The sequence below is a fragment of the Rhamphochromis sp. 'chilingali' genome (assembly GCF_963969265.1).
Source record: "Rhamphochromis sp. 'chilingali' genome assembly, chromosome: 13".
NCBI classification, from domain to species: Eukaryota; Metazoa; Chordata; class Actinopteri; order Cichliformes; family Cichlidae; genus Rhamphochromis; species Rhamphochromis sp. 'chilingali'.
Window position 1 is genome coordinate 36,267,571 of NC_137940.1, and position 19,510 is coordinate 36,287,080.

General features: G+C 39.7%; 1 protein-coding gene across 7 annotated transcripts in view; it reads right to left on the reverse strand.

The window, feature by feature from the left end:
• med12 (mediator complex subunit 12) overlaps positions 1-17,508 on the reverse strand; it is a 40,049-nt gene extending 22,541 nt beyond the window's left edge. For all 7 annotated transcript variants that reach the window (XM_080900700.1, XM_080900701.1, XM_080900703.1 and 4 more), the window contains exons 1-15: positions 17,351-17,508; positions 16,562-16,666; positions 16,252-16,443; positions 10,409-10,568; positions 10,083-10,258; positions 9,371-9,481; positions 4,338-4,610; positions 4,079-4,225; positions 3,510-3,609; positions 3,290-3,426; positions 2,798-2,929; positions 1,791-1,917; positions 1,351-1,580; positions 1,194-1,253; positions 917-1,090 (exon numbers count right to left, since the gene is read on the reverse strand). In XM_080900700.1, coding sequence (XP_080756826.1) covers positions 917-1,090; positions 1,194-1,253; positions 1,351-1,580; positions 1,791-1,917; positions 2,798-2,929; positions 3,290-3,426; positions 3,510-3,609; positions 4,079-4,225; positions 4,338-4,610; positions 9,371-9,481; positions 10,083-10,258; positions 10,409-10,568; positions 16,252-16,443; positions 16,562-16,666; positions 17,351-17,452 — 2,226 coding nt within the window. In that variant the 5' untranslated portion in view covers positions 17,453-17,508. The remainder of the gene's footprint in view (positions 1-916; positions 1,091-1,193; positions 1,254-1,350; positions 1,581-1,790; positions 1,918-2,797; positions 2,930-3,289; positions 3,427-3,509; positions 3,610-4,078; positions 4,226-4,337; positions 4,611-9,370; positions 9,482-10,082; positions 10,259-10,408; positions 10,569-16,251; positions 16,444-16,561; positions 16,667-17,350) is intronic.
• Positions 17,509-19,510: the final 2,002 nt, after the last annotated feature.

Here is a 19,510-nt window from a genome sequence, read left to right on the forward strand (position 1 = left end):
TAAAAATCAAGAACGACAGGAACCAAAAGAAAAAGACGAGCAATAATTTAGCAAACTTTTCAAACCAGCTGATAAGGACAATAAAAACTACCCCAAAAAAAGAATCTTACACTGAACTGTGTTAAAATCATGCTGTGAATGAGTCCAGAATTAAAGCAGTTATAATTCTGTGTATGAAAAAATCTCATCGAGCACTAAACAGAGCCATTTCACAAATAACATTAAAAATATCATATTCATTTAGCTATATTAATATTAGAAATTATTCACATCAATGCTTTTTGTCCACCAATGACATTATAAAGCATCATTTATATAATTTAAACAACATTTAGGGACCAAGATTTAATAGATTCAAAAGTTCAATGGCCTCAGTGTATGTGCAACTTCATGTATTAAGCAAAGTCATTTTTTATAGCATTTACACCCATTCACAAAGACCTTGCAAAACAAATCAAGTTAATATACAAGACTTTATTGATACAGAGAGTAAGAGCTAGCTCTTCATGGGAAAAGGAAATCAAATCTAAAATAGCTGAAAAACAATTCCAGACCTCATTAGGAAACTAGGAAACCACCAAAACATATTTTCTTTTGGCCACCTGAGTTGATCTGGGTTGATTTCATAATGTAAATTTGCTTTTCAGTAATTTAGGCTATAGTTAAACTGAGACTGAAAATGAAAACGGGTTTCAGGAAACTAAATAAAAACTAACAGATGTACCGACAAACATCCAGTTCAGATGTTGTCAAAGTATAGAGGAAGAAGATTATTCTCCATCTTTATCATTTACTACATAATATCACTGAGTCATACTGTGCTTTCAGTGTATTAGGAAGATATCTGCGCTTAAGTCCCTGTAGGAGAGAGTATCGGGTATTTCTGTTTTCAAAGTCACACTGTAAGGATTCTTACCTGAGGAATAGGGAAGTGAGTGGCATACTGGATGTGACGGGGTTGCTCATACAGTTGAGGAAAGGCGGGGTCCATACCCTTGTCCTTACAGTTGGGCTTGCTGTCCTGATCTGTAACCGGCTTCTCTGGAGAGGGGCTTCCCTTGGTTTCACAGTGCATTGGAGGTGAGAACATCTGCAGGACAAAGAAGGCTGAAATTACTTCAAGCGAGGAACACCAAAATGTTCAGACAGAAATGGCTCCTAGTGTTTGTGTGTAAATTCTGGCAAAAATATACCTCATCAAAATTAGCACTGGAGTTATGATCGATTTCCATGGACTCCGACAGGCCAGTATCCTGTTGAACAAACAAGAATTCATGTTATCTTTTTACACCACACAGCTACTGTGTCTGTAACTCTACACAACATCGACAACAGATTCCTCCAACATGCCTCCATCTTGACACTGCTGCCTGCATCCTGCTCTTTGCGCTCCGATTCATCAGAGGGCTCATCGCTGGGTGAACGTGGGCGGGGCAGGTGGGAGTCAGAAGCCAAGTCGCCACGGGAAATGAGCGTGCACATGTAGATATTGTGGGAAAAGACGTCGTGACGGATGAGCTCGCAGAAGAGAAGGACTAGGTTGGAGAACTCCACGCGTTCGCTTTCATTCCCAGGCTCCGCTGTGAAGGGGAAAAGAGGAATAATTGAATAATTGAATAATTTATTAGCAGATTTCCCCTGCCAAATCATTTCGAATAAATATGCAATGAGTAATGAAGTAAAAAGGCAAAGACAAAAGGACGTAAAGTTCGTTCAATATTTAGACTGAGATCATGTGTGACACATCAGAGAATCATCGCTGCAAGAAACAAACAAAAAGAAAGACTCACTCAGGGTGGGAGCCTGAGTGTCGAGGAACTGCAGCAGCACATCCTGAAAGACTGGCAGTGTGGCAGCTGACAGGGAACCAGATGACACAGAGCCCTTCTCATCCACCACCTCCGACTCGCCGCACCTCTGCAAACAAATGTGCAACAGACAGTCTTTGAGTGCTAAATTCAGAAAAATGTTCTTACTTAGCATGTTTCTTTGGATTTACAGTAAATCTACACACACGCTGAAAGTCAACTGTGTATACACATTTAAAGCTTCTCACTAAATCTTATACTCAAAAGATAAAGATTAGGGATGCGACAACTACAAATAAACAACATCAGAGACTGATATGTTCAGACACAACAGATGGTTACCGTGACTTCAAAATATAAACTAAAGAATAAAACCCTATTCACACATTATCTGGAGATACATGCTATGTTGTAGGGAATGGAGAGCTTACCTGTGATCTTAATCACAAAATGTCACAAATATGTCTGCAAGTCATGAAGCATGCAGCAAATTCACCACCAAATTTTGTCAAATGGGTCATGTTAATAGTAAGCCCCCTGTAAAATGGCATTTCTGCCTTTTATTTTATTTGAACAGTTTCATTTGTGTCCCCACTGCTTTCTTCTCCTGCATGAGGAAGTTTTAGGGAGTTTGTATCGGCAATTATAAGGGACAGTCTGGAAAGCATTTTCACAGCACAGAGGCCCAGTCATAAAAACAGTGAATGGTGAAATCCATCACAAAAGGAAAATATTAAAATATGATGATGATGATGATGTTATGATGATGGATGACATGCATGGCAACATTCGGTAAGGAACTGTAACAGTAATAACGTGGCAAAAATTATTAGTGTTAGATCTGCGGCTGACAGCCACGGATGTCATTAAATTTGAATATATCCTGTGTAAGAAATGTAATAAATTATAAGGTTTCTGTGACAGAAGTTGCACTAAAGGTGCAGAAGCGGCACAACAGAACTCAGATTGGAGGGCGGTGTGTTTCTTACCTCTGCTTCTATTTCAGCCTGCCTCTTTTCCAGCAGCTTGGCCACAACCATGGCCCTGTGTCTGCCTGAACGCTTACAGCACACAGCCCATTCACAAAGCAAGGTCACCACCGCATCATCATCAGGTGACATCTGGGTAGAAACACGCTTTATGAGACAACATCTCCAAAAATAACATCACTCTGTGTCACACTATTATCTGATGATCGGTAATCACATGGCAGTCTGCTTTTTATTACAATTAACAACAACGTGGTCAGTACTCTCCTGTAGCATGCAACTACTAAAGCTAACTCAAACTAAACTAACAACTGTGGGAAAAATCACTTTTAACTTAAATAAAAACCTAGCCTTTAGTGAACCATTCAATCAAAACTGGAAACGACCAAAACTACTTCGAAAACTAGAACTAAACTGAATACCAAACAAAATGTAACTAACTATAACTGCATTTAACTGTTAACTCACTAAAATATACACCAAACTCATTACCTCGTGGCCATCTTTGCTCTGGCCTGAACCAAATATCCTGTTGTACAGTGAATCCAGGGAGTTGTTGAAGTCAGACTTCTCAAAGCTGTGGTTGTCCAAAACCTCCAGAGTGTGGAGAACCCTTCCGATGGTGAATCCTGCCAGAAGATCAACATTATTTTAATTTGTTCTTAAAAGCTGCAATCAAGTATCTAAAGAGTGAAAGAAACAGTGTTCATACCCGCTGTCGTCTCCTGGCACTTATCAAACGACCACCTGAACTCCACTGCCTGACCTCGCTCCTTAATTTGTTCCTCAATCTCCCGCAACTTTGCACGAACCTGTGAAAGACCACTCTGTTAGAGGGCAAGAAACTGAAACCCAAAACCTGTGGGACTGCCAACAAATCTTAAGATTATGAGGTAACTAAATAACCAATTAAAAGTAGTGAAGAAGGTTTATGTAAAGCACAGTTGTGTTTATAAGTAGAGAATCTCCAAACACCTGACATATATTTCAACGCAAACTTCCATTTGCTCAAACTGGCTTTGTTGGTACTTCAGAGACTGTCCTTGTGTTTCTGCACTAGGAGCCTGTTTGTGCACAAATCTGTTTTGCTCTGTGCATTTCTTGTTCTTTATTGATTTACTGTAATACACTGGAATCCATTGCTTTTGTGCACTAGAAAAGCCAATACAATGACTTTAATTGCAAACAAATGAAAGAAAAGCCCATGAGGTTTTTTTTTTGAGCACCATATGAATAATTTCACATACAAAAAAAGGAAAATGTGAGTATGGATGGAGGTACCTGCTGTGTAAAGGCAGTGTTGCCTCCTGGCATTGGCAAGCTGGAAGGAGCGATGGGCAGGAGGTCGAGAGGGGAACCAGTCTTGTTTCTGCTGTCTGTTAAAGAGTAATGCCACACAAGAGCACTGGGACAGCACAACACAATGCTCTAATGTGACAATGACAGGAGAGAGAGGGGCAGGGAGAAGGAATAAAGGAATAAATACCGGGCTTAGAAACCATGTATTAAGTACATGAGAATGAAATTGGACATAGAATACCTGTAACATGCAGCTGAGACCAAACACCAGAGGCCTGTGCTGTGGACAGATATAGAAGTCTGTAAAAGGTGTCTGGGGCTGGTTCCCTCCCGCTGGCTGGGAGGTTGGTGTGGAGGGCAGAGCGTTGCTTTGCTGTGTCAAGATGCCGTGAGCTGGATGCCCTCCTGTGCCGGGGCCCAGGCTCCCGTCACTTAGCAACAAGTTGAGGCGGCGCGTGCAGAAGTAAGCCAGTCTTCGTGACAAGTAAGCAGACTGCACGAATTCCCCCGAGTACTGTGGCACAGAGGAGAGATTCACAGCATTAACCATATGTTTGATTTGATTAATATGGCGGATGTAGCAGGTGGTGGTGCAGACGTAGCTCCGACTTTCAAACGGTCACGATTAAAACCAGAGATATATAAAACAACTGATGGAAGGGTAATTGTAGAGGATGAACTACTTAATTTCCTTGCTGTAAAAATCAAAACTTTAAGTCAGGATGAAATTGTGTTGTTGGCCACGAACACATTTGAATCCGAGGGGATTGAAGCCTCCAAGAAAGTTTTGTTTGAGCTCTGCCCCACTACCTCACAGCGGTGCGTTGGATATAAAGGACAGCATAAAGACGCCAACAATATTAAACTCTGTCTTAAAGTGCTGAATGAGTGTGGGGAGAATATCCCAAGATTTGTCTCTCATCACCTGGATGATCTGCCGCCTGTTACATACTCCAGCATGGATGTGTGTTGTCTACTACGGCGAATGGACCAGCTGTGTGCTGAGGTGGGTGCTTTAAAACATGTAGTTAAACTACAGGCGGATGTCTGCGAGCAAGTTATGACCAATGCTGTGGAGGTCGACCAACGTGTGACTGTTCTTGAGTGTCAGCCTGAGGTACCAGCTGAGCCTGTTATGCTGAATGCTCAGGGGTCGGGGACCGCTTCCCACTTTCCCCTGGGGAAACACGCAGAGGAGCGGTGGGGGAATCGAAGTAAAGGCGGCCCGCGCGGAAGGCAGGGAGCCGGAGCTTTGGCTGCTTCAAGGACTGGGACAACAAGCACAGTGTCAGCGTTTTGTCCGGAGATGTTGCTATGTGGTCAAGATCGGGCTCCGACGACAGCCCGAGGCCGTAATATGGAAACTACAGCAACAACGGAGGATCCCGTTGAGACAGTGCTTTCTACATGCTCTCCACAATGGAGTAAAGTTGTGAAAAATGGCAAGCCTCGTCACAAGCTGGAGAAGGTTAATTCAGGTTCAGGAATGCATGCTGCTACCACTGGACACAATAAGAGGCCTGGACCTGTATCGATTATCGGCACTGGAGCTGTGAGTACAATCAGAACTGTGAAAACTAAATTGGTGAGCGTGTTTGCCACTAAATTTGCCCTGGATGTAGATGCAGAAACTCTTGCTCTGTATTTGAGAGAGAAACTTAAAAGAGATGTGACCTGTCAAAAAATTGCTAGTAAACGTAGCAGGTTCAGCTCTTTCAAGGTTACTGCTGAATGTAATGATGTGGGTGAAATGTACAATCCTGAACTCTGGCCTGAAGGGGCTCTGGTCCGGCGTTTTTATGAACCTCGTAAGCCCGGTACGGTGGTGCCAAGCTCAGTGGATCCAGCAGGGGAGATAACTGCGCCTTTTGGTACCAACGTATCAACATGAAGATGTCTATTCGGGTATTATCTTACAACTGTCGTGGTCTACGTTTGGGACAGAGTGCAGGGGACAAAGCTCGACGGATTGTTGTGGACAGTCTGCTTGCAGAATGTGACATTTTATGCTTGCAGGAGACATGGTTGTCCAAACAGGACCTGGGAAAACTTAACTGTCTAAATGCAAGTTTTTTGGGAGTGGGGGAATCAACAACTGATCTCAGCACAGCTATAGTCAGAGGCAGAATACCTGGAGGGGTTGCTGTGCTTTGGGACAAAAAAATAGACCCTGTGATAAAGCCCATTAGACTGGATGTAGACTGGTGTATTGGTATACAATATACACAGAACAATAGTAGTTTTATCATTCTTAATATTTATACTCCCTATGAATCTTGTCAAAATGAGCAAGAATACCTCAGTAGGCTGGCTTTTATTAATGCATTTATTCAAGACAATGATACTTACAGCATATATGTTTTGGGTGATTTTAATGCTGATCTCACAGACAGCAGTTCTCAGTTTGCTGACCACTTAACTCATTTTTGTCAAGTTAATAATCTTATCTTGTCTACCAAAGTGTTACTGCCTGCAGATAGCTATACATACATAAGTGAAGCCTGGCATAGTACATCATGGCTGGACCACTGTATCTGTACAGCTGATGGACATGCAGCTTTAGCAAACATGACTATTAGGTATGAGGTAACTGTGTCAGATCATATACCTTTTGGTTTTACTGTGAATGTGGAACAAATGCCAGCAACAACTGGAAACAATATTGCTAATATTGCTACCAGTGTAAAATTAGACTGGTCAGCTTGTAGTGAAGATGATTTCTTAGCTTATCATAGTAATACCGATATACATCTGAACAACATTTCTTTGCCGAAAGAAGCTATTTTGTGCAAGGATGTCAACTGTAAGAATGCTGTGCATAAACATTTACTCTGCTCCATGTATGATGATATAGTGACTGCTCTGCATGAAAGTGGCACACTGCTTGATAAACAATATAAGCATAAGGAACCTAACATCAGACCTGGCTGGAAAGAACATGTATCCATGTACCATGATGAAGCTCGCATAGCTTATAAATGTTGGGCCATGGCTGGAAGACCTAAACAAGGCCCAGAATTTGAACAGAAAAAATGTGCGAATGCCAGATATAAGTACGCTGCTCGCTTTATAACTAAAAATGAGCAAATGCTGAGAGCAGATTCTTTGGCCAGGAAAATGTTGTGTAATAATATGGCAGATTTTTGGAAAGAGGTGAAAGCTCTTAATAACTGTAAACCATCTCTACCATCAACTGTTGAAGGTGTTTCTGGGGCAGATAACATTGCAGCATTATGGAGACAGCATTACAGTGCGTTGTTTAACTGTATAAAAAGTGATCCATATGAGGACAATCTTGACATGAGTAATGACACAATAAGTGTAAGGACACATGAAGTATATGAAGCCATTCATAGGTTGTCTGATAATAAATCCTCTGGTTTGGATCACATCACTGCAGAACATTTAAAACATGCTAGTTTAAGGCTAGCTCCTCTTTTAGCACTCTGTTTCACTGGGTTTATGATTCATGGCATATTACCAGACTCAATGCTGTGTATTTTACTGGTACCAGTTATGAAAGACAAAGCTGCAAAAGTGAGCTGTTTGGATAATTACAGGCCGATTGCACTAGCCAGTATTTTATCTAAGGTGTTAGAAAGAATCCTGTTTGATAGAGTTAGTGTGTTCATCTCTTCTCTGGATAATCAGTTTGGCTTTAAACCAAAGCACGGCACTGACATGTGCATATGTGCACTCAAGGAAATAGTCAGGTTGTATAGGGCTAAAAATTCATCTGTCCTCATGTGTTTCATTGATGCCTCTAAGGCTTTTGATCGAGTGAACCACAGAAAACTTTTTGATAAATTGAAGACACTGGGAGTTCCTCAATACATCGTGAGGATTCTCTCTTACTGGTACGCTCATCAGAACATGCAGGTTAAATGGGGAAGCAGTATTTCTGCCCCCTTTGGTGTCAGCAATGGTGTCAGACAGGGTGGGATTTTGTCTCCAATTTTATTTAATTTATATGTCGATGATTTGTCCATACAGCTGAGAGCCTGTAACACTGGGTGTATATTAGGTGAAGCACTGATAAATCATCTTATGTATGCAGATGACCTGGTTGTTTTTAGTCCAAGCAGTGCTGGGTTACAGGATCTTCTTAATGTCTGTACTGAATATGGTGTGCAATATGACATTGAGTACAATGCTGCTAAAAGTGCTGTTTTGATATGTAGAACCAAGCAGGATAAACAGCTAAATTTCCCTTTGTTTAAACTGGCACAAAAAACTCTTGAAGTTCATAAAAAGGTGAAATACCTCGGTCACTTTATTACTGAGCAAATGAATGATGATGATGACATATACAGACAGCGGTGTAAGCTCTATGTGCAGGCAAATACTATTGCACGCAAATTCAGCTTTTGTTCACTTCCAGTTAAAGTGGCTTTGTTTAAAGCGTATTGCACACCGCTATATACTGCCCCCTTGTGGTCATCCTACAAACAATGTAGCATGCAGAAGCTGCATGTTGCATATAATGATGCGATGAGAATCCTTTGCAGGATACCTAGAAGTGGTAGTGCCAGTCAGATGTTTGTAGCTGTGGGTGTCTGGACTTTTAAAGCACTTTTAAGAAAGTTAATGTTCAGTTTTAGAGAACGACTGGATGGTTCGAGTAACAGTATAATTTTAGCACTTACAGATCCGACAGTGAGTGGTTCCCGTTACTCATCCAGTCTCAGAAAGCACTGGTTAAAGTGTTTGTGTATTTATTGATTTATTTTAAGTAATTGTGTTTTATGTATATTATGGTTTTATATTTTTACAAATGCTTTATATACTTATTTATATACATATATATATTTAATGGTATACCTTGTGTTGTGTGTGTGTGTGGGGGGGGGGGGGGGGGGGGGGGGGGGGGGGGGGGGGGAGTTGTGTGTGTGTGTTTCTTGTCTTGTTTTTATGGACATGTAGTCTGCCAATAAAGATTGAATTGAATTGAATTGAACCAGAGCACTTGGTGTTCATTCACATCAGTCAGCTACAGAAATTGAAACAAAATGAGGGCTGTGGGCCCCGGTGGGTGCGGTCACCAAAGGTTACTGCCATCACACGAAGAAACAAAACAGGATAAAGTGGTGACAGCTGTAGAAGCACGTCATACCACAGAGCAGGTGGGTGGGTGTATCTGCACAGCTGTATGAATGTTAAGGAGGAGTGCAGGTTTCGCAAATGTGATCCATTAAAGCACGAGTGATGAGGTTAGATTGAAACTAAAGACTGAGGTTCATAATGAGGTGACAGTGAATGAGCAGATGTGTATACCTGTAGTAAAAGGGGCAAAAGTAGTCTGAGAAGCTCATCTTCACCAGGCCGGACTTTCTCAAAACACTCCAGCACCCACGTCAGGAACTCGTGTCTGTCTAACATACCATCCTGAGCACAGAAACACAAGTCCAGCTTAATACTATGCAGATCTTAACACTCCTACACACTGTCTCCTTTGTGTGGCTGAAAAATGTATTAAATTAGAACATTTTCAACATCATCATATATACACAGAACACAGTAGCTGCCTCAGACTTCATATCATCCACTCAGAAGACTACTGAGATTAATATGACTGAATATGCTGCACATACATGCAAGAGCAACATCCTTTGGCAACATCTAACCTCAAAACTTTCCAGATCTAAAACAAATGATAATTTTTAGAAGAGAAACTATTGATACAGCAACAACCCTGAAGTTCAAAGCATCAATCAGCGTCTGTAACACGTCCATTTAAATTTAAATATCAATTACAGACGGCACAATTTAGTGAATTAAATATGATAAATATTTGTTACAAATTGCACGCTTGTGACTCAAAGATAAAATAGTATAATAAACCAGTGCGATTCATCAAAACCTAAATGTTGCCATGGAGCGTCATTAAGTTTGTGCACAGCAGGTAACTCGTGTAACTACCAAAGCTCAACTGCAGCATTTTAACTCCAAGACTTTTTCAGCAGCAGACTTGAGAGTGTGAGCTGACCTGAAACATGAACATGGCCAGCTTCTCGTTGTATTCCCACTGCTTCATGGCCGTCTCCACATCAGGGGGATTAGCTGGCAGGGGTGAGCTGCAGCCTTGGCTGGGAAACTGTCTGTAAAACTCAGCCACCTTCTGAAGCTGCTCCCAGAGATACTTGGTAATGATTTGGGTCCATTCTATACAAACACACATACACACACAAAGAAATTACTTTCACAGCTAATACATATCTAATACATGATGTCACAATATCAAATGAAAGGTAAAATTATATCGTTTAGCCAAATGATCCCTCGAGACTGAAAAGACCCAAGTAACATGCTCACCTATGCACGGGTCAATCACATGCCTCTTCTTGACTTTAGTTTCTGTGATAGCTGCATGATATGCGCAGGTCATCTTAATCATCCATGCTGAACGCATTACAGGGACTGAGTACTTGGCCAAGTATCCAAAAACCTCTTCCTTCTTGCTAAAGATCGGTACCTGTAAAAAGATTTAGCAACAAATTTAATGGAGTGCTGTATTGAACTGCTGACAGGGAAGCAGGAGTACACTGACCGAACAATATTGCTATATCTGACTGATATCTTCAGCTCCTTATATGTAAAAATGACAGCATTTTCTGATTGCAGTGGCTGATATTTATTTTGTTGTGTTATCTTAATTGTGTGGTAAACGGCCTGTATTTGTATAGCGCCTTTACTAGTCCTGCCTAGGGACCCCAAAGCGCTTTACACACCCAGTCATCCACCCATTCACACACTGGTGGAGGCAGCTACAGTTGTAGCCACAGCTGCCCTGGGGCAGACTGACAGAAGCGAGGCTGCCATATCGCGCCATCGGCCCTTCTGGCCATCACCAGTAGGCAACGGGTGAAGTGTCTTGCCCAAGGACACAACGACCGAGAGTGTCCGAGCCGGGGCTCCAACCGGCAACCTTCCGATTACAAGACGAACACCCAACTCTTGAGCCACGATCGCCCCGTGTGCTGGCAAACTGCTCAAAACCACTGTGATAAAGAGCTAAAAGAACCTTAATCATAAGTTAAAAAGGAAGAAATAACATAATAAGACTAAAAATATCCACAGTGATGACGGCCATTAATAAAATGTTTAACATGGATAAAATTAAGAGAGACTGTAGAACTGTGTCAAATTGCCACACCTCTAAATACACACAAATTGCATTCTGCACTTTTTATAGACTTCTTAGTAAGCCATTATTATTTAATAATTCCTTTATTTATTATGTCTATCTATATTATTATTAACATTAATGTTTAATTACATATATTTATATTACTTTTATTTTATTAGGGTATCATTCTTTTAATTGTTCCCAGGATGAGACCTCAGTAACTTCACCTCATTCTGTCACGTTTCTTCATCAAAATGTAGCATACATATCAGGAATGTATGTTATTCCTAAACTATATGGCTCCAGTCTTCAGAAATCATTTCATTCATTGCTTGATCTGCTTTGAAAATAAATGGTGAGAAAGAAAACACCTAAAACGCAGCCAAGGAGAAACCTGGAATTGTTATCCTTCGGGAAAAATGATCTGCCAAAGTCCTTAATAAATCCAGCCAGTTTATCACGGCACAGTGAAGTATGTTAAGCAATAAAATAATTTTAAAAACTGCAATGTGCAGGTAAAATGATAAGCAGCTTGCTTGAAAACACACACAAAGCTCACCTTTCATTTATTTCGATGCTTTAAAACTTCAAAATCTATATGCTTCAATTTGTAAGAGCACTTACTTGGAGAATAATTTCACAATATTGAACAAAACAATTCAGACGATCTATGACTAACAGATTTCGTAGTTCTTTAAAAAAAAGAAAAATAAGCTGCTGACACTTTCAAATAAAGACATGCATTGTGTTTTGGGTCAATACACCCAAACAAGACTAACAAAAGGCTTGATTTACACAAAAGCATTACGTTTTCTTAACTAGGCTATTTAAAAAGCACTTTTGAATTGTTCCTGTTTCGTAACATCTCAACCAAACAGGGGAGTTCTGTTTAATATAGGAATTATTTTCTCTACACTCATTCAAACTGCTGCCTTTTCTCCTTCAGCTTTTACAGAACCAACACACTTTCTTCTCATGGTCATGTACACGTAAGGATTTTGCCAACAATATTTTTATATTTTGATCTTTTTTAACTCCACCATTTCTTTTGATCACGACCTCATCTGCCACGCTCTGGTGTGGTTTACCCCCAGATGCTTTCTATAACATCATCAAGAGTCCTCTTTGATGACCTCACCTGGGCTTTATATACACACTCCATTTGCTTCTCTTGGGTTGAGAAGCAACCTAAGAGTATGAGGAGTTGATGACTCCTCATACTGTTGCTCAATAATAAATACTAAGTTCTGTCTCACTAGGAAAAGCTTTCAAACCAAGCCTATCAACTTCAGTCAGCTCAATAAAAAAAAAAACAAAAAAAAAACAACAACAACAACAACAACAAAAAACTGTTATTAGCTAAAATCACTAGGTTTAAAAAAAAAACCTACAAATTCATATAGCTAGCAAAAAATATAGTTGTTGCTGTGGCTCAGGTGGAGTGCCCAGTTGTAAGTTTGGTAGACTCCTCTGGTCCTCATGCAGAAGTATCCTTTAACAAGATACTGAACCACTTGTCCCTGATGCATCCATCAGGGTGCAAGTGTGTGTGTAAATGTTAGAAATCTTAAGCAGTATATGTCTGTGTTATTGGGTAAATGAGATTTGCAGTTGAAAGGCAGTATATAAGTACCAGGCCATGTTCTACAATGTGTGCCTTTCTCTTATTTTTGTATATATTTCTCCTGTTTGCCATTTATTCCTGCTCTCTGCTATTTAATACATATATATATATATACACACACATATATATAACACAAAAAATGACAACTTATAAATGATATTCTACAACACTCAGCTCTGTTAATAGCTTATCTAGTAGAGCACACAACATCACATTTCAACTTGAAGAGGCAAAAGAGCCACTAAACTTCAAACTGCTGCTCCTTATGGTTATATAGCTATTAAACATGCAGGAAATCCAAAGTGTGGGACCATTTCAGTAAGTACCATTTCAAAAGACAATCCTAAAACGGTAACATGCAATCTCTGCAGGCATACATTCCCCTGTTATTCATCAACCTTTAAGAAAATGCCCCATAATTTGAAACATGGATCCACTTGGCATGCCTGCTGGCTAAACATTAAAGTCTCTTTTATTTATCTATTTAATTTAGAAAGAGGGGCAATACATATTAATGAACAAGTTAACAAATGTAAATATGACAGATTATAGCCTTGGGCTAATTTGCATCTGCAGACCCTCTGGCAGGTTGGTGTTACACACAAGTTAGTAAAAACATACAGAGACACTATTTACAGGTCAGGTGACAAGGACAAAAACAGTGAGCACATTATATTAGAACAAACAATGACAAGAAGAGTGGACAAGAGAGGACAATATAGATAACAATAATGGAAACACATCAATTATATTGCAAAAACCCCAAAATTACACATGCCCTGACTGTCCTGATATTGCACTGACCCATTACACTAATAGTTGTAATACACTAACTCTTTCTCATGTCCAATATAAAGCATGATTAATTAAACATGATCACATGTTTGTGTGTCCCTGAGCCACCCTTTTAAGTGACTCTTAAAGATGGGGAGACTTGTACTTCCCTCACTGACAGTGGAAGAGTATTCCAGAAGCTCACTCCCTGATATGACAGAGCATCTATGAAAAGGTGCTCCGTCTAAATGCCAATTCACAATTACATCTCTCAGTGGCTCGAGTCAGTCGAGACCCGGCAACACTGCTAGACTTTTGTTTAATAAAATCACTGATTGGTGGAGGCACCAGACCATGTATAACGTTGTATATTAGACAGGCAGATTTAAATCATTTGAAATTAGTAAAATTTAGAAACTTGTATTTATCTCAAATTTGACAATGGTAATATAAAAAAGGTTTCTTATGTAATATTTTCAATGCTCTTTTGTAGCACACTTCGATTGGCCCAATAGCAGCAGAGCTCGTATAGGACCATCTTGTAACACAATATTCAATATGAGCCGGTATCATAGAGAGCAGGAATGTAATCGCTGCTGTGTCTGTTAATGATGTGCAGATATGTCTAAAGTTCTATATTAACATTTACAGTTTTCACTACTTTTTTAACATGTTTTTTAAAGGATAATTTTGAGTCTAGTAGCACTCCCAAACACTTAAATTCCTCAACATTAATTAGTTCTTGTGCACCCAAGAAAACTTTTACTGCAGCCACGGTTGTTTTAGGTTTACTAAAAAACATTGATACGGTCTTTTTAACATAAAGGCACAGGCATGAGTCATTCAGCCATTTTTGTAAATCATGTAATGCCAATGAAAGCTGATGGGCTGCATCATCAGCAGTTTTGGCTTGTGTAAAAATTACCATATCATCAGCATACATAATCGTGTCCACATTTTTGCACACATTGGGCAAGGCATTTACATAAAGTGAAAATAACAGGGGGCCTAGAATTGAACCCTGAGGGACACCTTGCGCACAGTAAAGATAGGGTGACTTGCTATTCTTTATTAGCACGCATTGTTTTCTATCTGATAGATAAGACTGTATCCATTTAATGGTGTGATTACTAAAGTTAAATGTTGACAGTCTAGACAAGAGCTTAAGATGATTCAGTGTCAAACGCACGGAAATCAAGAAAAACAGCCGCAACGTAACTGCTCTTGTCTAAGTAAGATTTCACTCTCTCAACAAAAACACAGACAGCCGTTTCAGTTGAGTGAAGAGTGCGAAACCCGAATTGGAGTCATTAAGATGTTCAATGATTTAGCAACCCACTTTTCTGCTATCTTTGAAAAGATGGGGAGTATGCTAATAGGTCGATAGTTAGCAGGGTCTATTTATCACCCAATTTATAAATTGGTGTAACTTTTGCCACCTTCCAACTCAGAGGAACGACTGCCTGCGTCATTGATAAATTAATAAGATGGGTCACAGGCACCAAAAGACAAGATTTATAATACTTCAAGAAATTGGTATGAAACCCACACTCATCCCTTGCTTTAGAACTTTTTAATTTAGAGATTATATTTTCTACTTCATTTTCTGTAATTTTTCAAATGTTGAACTTTGAATCTTCAGAAGAAACATCCTCTTTGGTGTCAGTATTCCCAATATTTTGTTGAGGGTCACAAGAATTAGAAAACACGTGTGCAATTTCATTAATAGTACTTTGGAAAAAAAATCATTTAATTTAGTAGCTAGGCTGAGAGGCTCTGATACCAGCTCACTGGCAAATTTAAGTTCAAGGTCTTTATCAGCATTATGCTTACTGTTACCAAGGAGTTAATATTTTCCCAAATTAGCTTACAATTTCCTTTAGCAATATTAATTACAGTCATGAAAAAAAATTTGCTTTTGCCATTCTCAAAGTCTGTGCGACTTTATTCCTTGCAGATATAAAATGTAATCAATCAGTATTTAATCCAGATTGTAACAATGTTTTAAGTAACTGGTCTCTGAGTCTCATAAGCTGTTTACACTCAGTATTAATCCAAAGCAAGGAATAAACTCGTTTCTTTCAATGGCTCTCGTTCTGAAACTGTGACAAGACCCCTTTAATAGAAGAGTATAATAGATCACAACATTTATTAGTGTCATCATATTATAGTATGCTATTCCAATCGAAATTATTTAGAGCTGCCATTAAATGTTGTTCTTGACTATTTGGAATCAATGTTTTTTTTATATTCATGCTTTTACTGACGTCTCAGTCGCTTTTAGTCAGCTTTCTGGAGAAGAATATGGCACTGTGGTCAGACCTACCATCCCCCCCAGTAGCTTTTCTGGCTACTGAAGCACATTAAAAATCATTAATAACTTTTCAGGTTCTCTGAACTTGAGGCTTTCCTCCTGCATGCTTTGGGAAGACTTAAAGTGTAGTTGTTGTTGTGATTTTGCTTCTCCACAGCCCAGGAATTTAAACTATGCTTTAATGTGTACTTACTTCATATCATAAATTTAAAAACAATTAACTCACTAACTAGGTGGCTTAATGACTTGTGCTCAACTAGGAAACCAATTACAGGAATGCCCAATAATAAATAATAAACAAGGGTTTTAAGTTTTACCTTTTTAGCCAGCTGTGTCAGAGGTTTAGTCCCAGCTAAATCCGTGAACCAGTTATTGATGGAGCTCTGTGACCTCGCTGTGACAAGCCAGAAATTATCCTTCTGGTTGACCTGTGGTTTACGCTTCCCTGTGTCTGGAAACGTGCTGTAGCGCAGCTTCTCTGCAATAATGCTGCTGAAGTTTGAGCTGATCTATAAAGAGAGAGGGGAACATGTAAGATGGCCAAAATCCAGCAGGGGAGGGGGGGGAGAATCTATCCAGTTGTGAATGGTATGCTAGAGCAGGAGCTGTGTTAAAATGAGCCATTACCTTGGAAGGGTTGAAGTTGACATTTTTGGCACTGCCATGTTCATCACCGGATACAGCTGGTTGGTTATTGAATCCTTGCTTCACATTCAATGCAGTCAACTCATCCTGAAACACATTTCAGCGAAGAGAAATGATATTTTTCATGCGACGTTAGTGTTTGAGATCCCAGACCACTGAGAAAGTCAGGATGTGTGGTTGATTGGTTTTGCAGACATGACGTAAACATAAATAACAATAAAAACATTTTTTTAATTATTATTGGGGAAACATAAAGAGTCACTTTTTCCATTTGCATCAACAGATTACATCAGGTTATTGCTGGATATGAACGAACAGGGATACCTCAGCTAGGCCAAACTCCAGTCTAAAAACTCAGCAAATAATTTACAGCTTGCTGGTAATAAAGATTAGCTTTGAAGGTCTGGTTATTCGTAAAAACAAACCATATGGCTATTAAACAGAAACAGTCACGCACAATCCAACACCGAGCGCATATTGTTTAAAACCACACAGTAAGACAATGGCTGCAGTTTATATCAAACTGCAACGCATCCGCCACCCGAAGAGTTAGCTTAGCAAACTCAGCGATCTTACCAAGTAGCTGATTGTCAACTAAGAAGGGCAAGCTAGCTAACAAACTGACAACTAGGTTCTGTTCATTGTTATTGCTAGGCCCAGACCGTTCACAGGACTGCAAGCTAGTGTTAGCTCGCACAGCTCCTCTGCCTACAATTTTCCTCGAGAAAACGTTACTCCCGGCCGTTCAGGGAGCACGTCGTCAAATCTGACCTCTTTTTGCTTTGGATCTTGCGGATAAACGTCCGGAGGGCCGAGTCGGGGCCGCTTTAATGGACGGTGTTCGTAACTTAAGATCCCGAAAGCAGCCATCATCCAGCGGCATCACAGCTAAGGCTTTCCTCCTTCCAGCAGCCTGGGGCGAGCTACAACAGCCAAACTCACTTCCGGCAGGGTTCCAGTCGTGAACTTCAAAATAAAAGTCAGGGAAACTAAATTGCATAAAAAGCTTTGTGCTTTTTAGTTACTCTAGTAAACCGCCAGTAGACCCTATACAGAAGAAGAAGTTACTCTAGTACAGGGGTCGGCAACCGGCGGCTCTTTAGTCCTTTTAGTGCGGCTCCGCGTGGTTTGGGAAAATAAATTAGTTTTTTTAAGTAATTAGCTTTTGTGTATTTTACTTATGTTAGTTCTTTTTTAACTTGTAGTTCTAAATTGGAAGATTATTGTGATATTGAAATATAAATCTAAAATGATATTCTATTATTTTTTTGATCGCTCAAAATAAGCCGCTCAAACAGCGCTCACGCCTCACAGACGACAGCTTACAGTCCTGCGTAAAGTTGAAAGTGACTTCGTACAGCCTCGATTTGCAGACGCTGTGCGCAGAGGTTCAGGAGCAGAAGTCCCGTTGTAAACATATCACGGCAGACCCGACGATGTTTCCATGAACAGGCTTTTCAGCATCTCTTTATTGACCACTTTTCACACACGGGTGCTGTACGCATACAGCCGGCTGTAGCTTTTCAGCTCACTGCCCGACACACACCAACACAACAGCATAGAGAGCACAGACGTTAAGGCGTGATTGCGGGCGCCGCTCAGGTGCGTCCGCCTCCCCTGCAGCGGGGCTGCACACATTAACCGGGTAAAATACATATTTAGGCAGAATTTTGCAAACATCTGCTTTTCATTTTCCAATAATTTTTTTAACAGTCAGGTCAAGGCTCCAAAAGTCCAAAGGCGATATAAGGGTGGCGGCTCACAACAGTTTTTGTTTGCTGGATCATTTTAGTTCAGCTGCGTGTCTTTGCTTTTGTTGTATTTCTTTAAGAGTTCAAAGTGTGTTCATTACATAAATAAAATGTAATTTTCTCTGTAGCACTTCATGGATTTAAGCAACACACCTTAGTTCTTCACACAAAGCATAAAGGTAAAAAAAACAATATATACAGTGTTATCTTCATTTTAGATGTCAAAAAGTATTTGCGGCGCCCAGTGTTTTCTTTTGCGTGGAAATTGCGTCCAAATGGCTCTTTGGGTGTTAAAGGTTGCTGACCCCTGCTCTAGTAAGTAAATAGAGAACAAATAATGTTTTTTAATCGTTTCCATGTTTTTCCTTTCTGATTAAAAGTGCGCTATTAAAAACACTCACGTGTATTTGGTTATTAGGCTATTATATAATATTAGATTTAATTAGGGGGTATTTAGCTTTAATGTCTGACTAAAAAAATCTACATCCTGCATAATTTGTGGTCTCCCATTTAACCTTTAAAGCCTAGTCAACACACGCACGCACACAGATATACAAAATAAATATACATGGTTTTTATACATGGTGTAATACGGCAAAATAAGTTTGTACATCTCTAACTAACTGGAAAGTCAATATTTGGTATGAGCACTTTTATTCTTAAACACAGTCCGAACTCAGGCAAGCTTTCTTGTAATTTCTTTAAGATGTCTTCAGAAATAATCTTCCAGAAAATTTTCCATATTTAACTCCAGTTTCAGCACATTAGCAGTTATCTCAGTGTAATATGAAAATCTGTCCCTCCAGTTCGGACTGAGGAAGTCAGAGTCTGAGCTTTTAAGAAGAAAAAACTTCACAGTTAGTCAAACATTTCAAATATTTTCCTCCAAAAAAATAAAATAAAAAGTTACAACACAAAAACACTGTGGACTCTCTTCAAGTATACATTATAGCATGAAGGCAGCAGGTAAGGTTATTGTAAGGTGTGTGATGAGGAGGTAAATCCTGGGCAAAAAATATTAACATTCTGAGTCTGATATGCAATCATTTGGGGGTCCGAGAAAACACACACAAAGGTTACTCCAAATGAAATGCAGTGTAACTTTTGCATTATGTGGAATAGTTCAAGTTTCATAAATTAAAGGTATTCCCTTTACTCCTGTGTGACTTCACGATCTTCA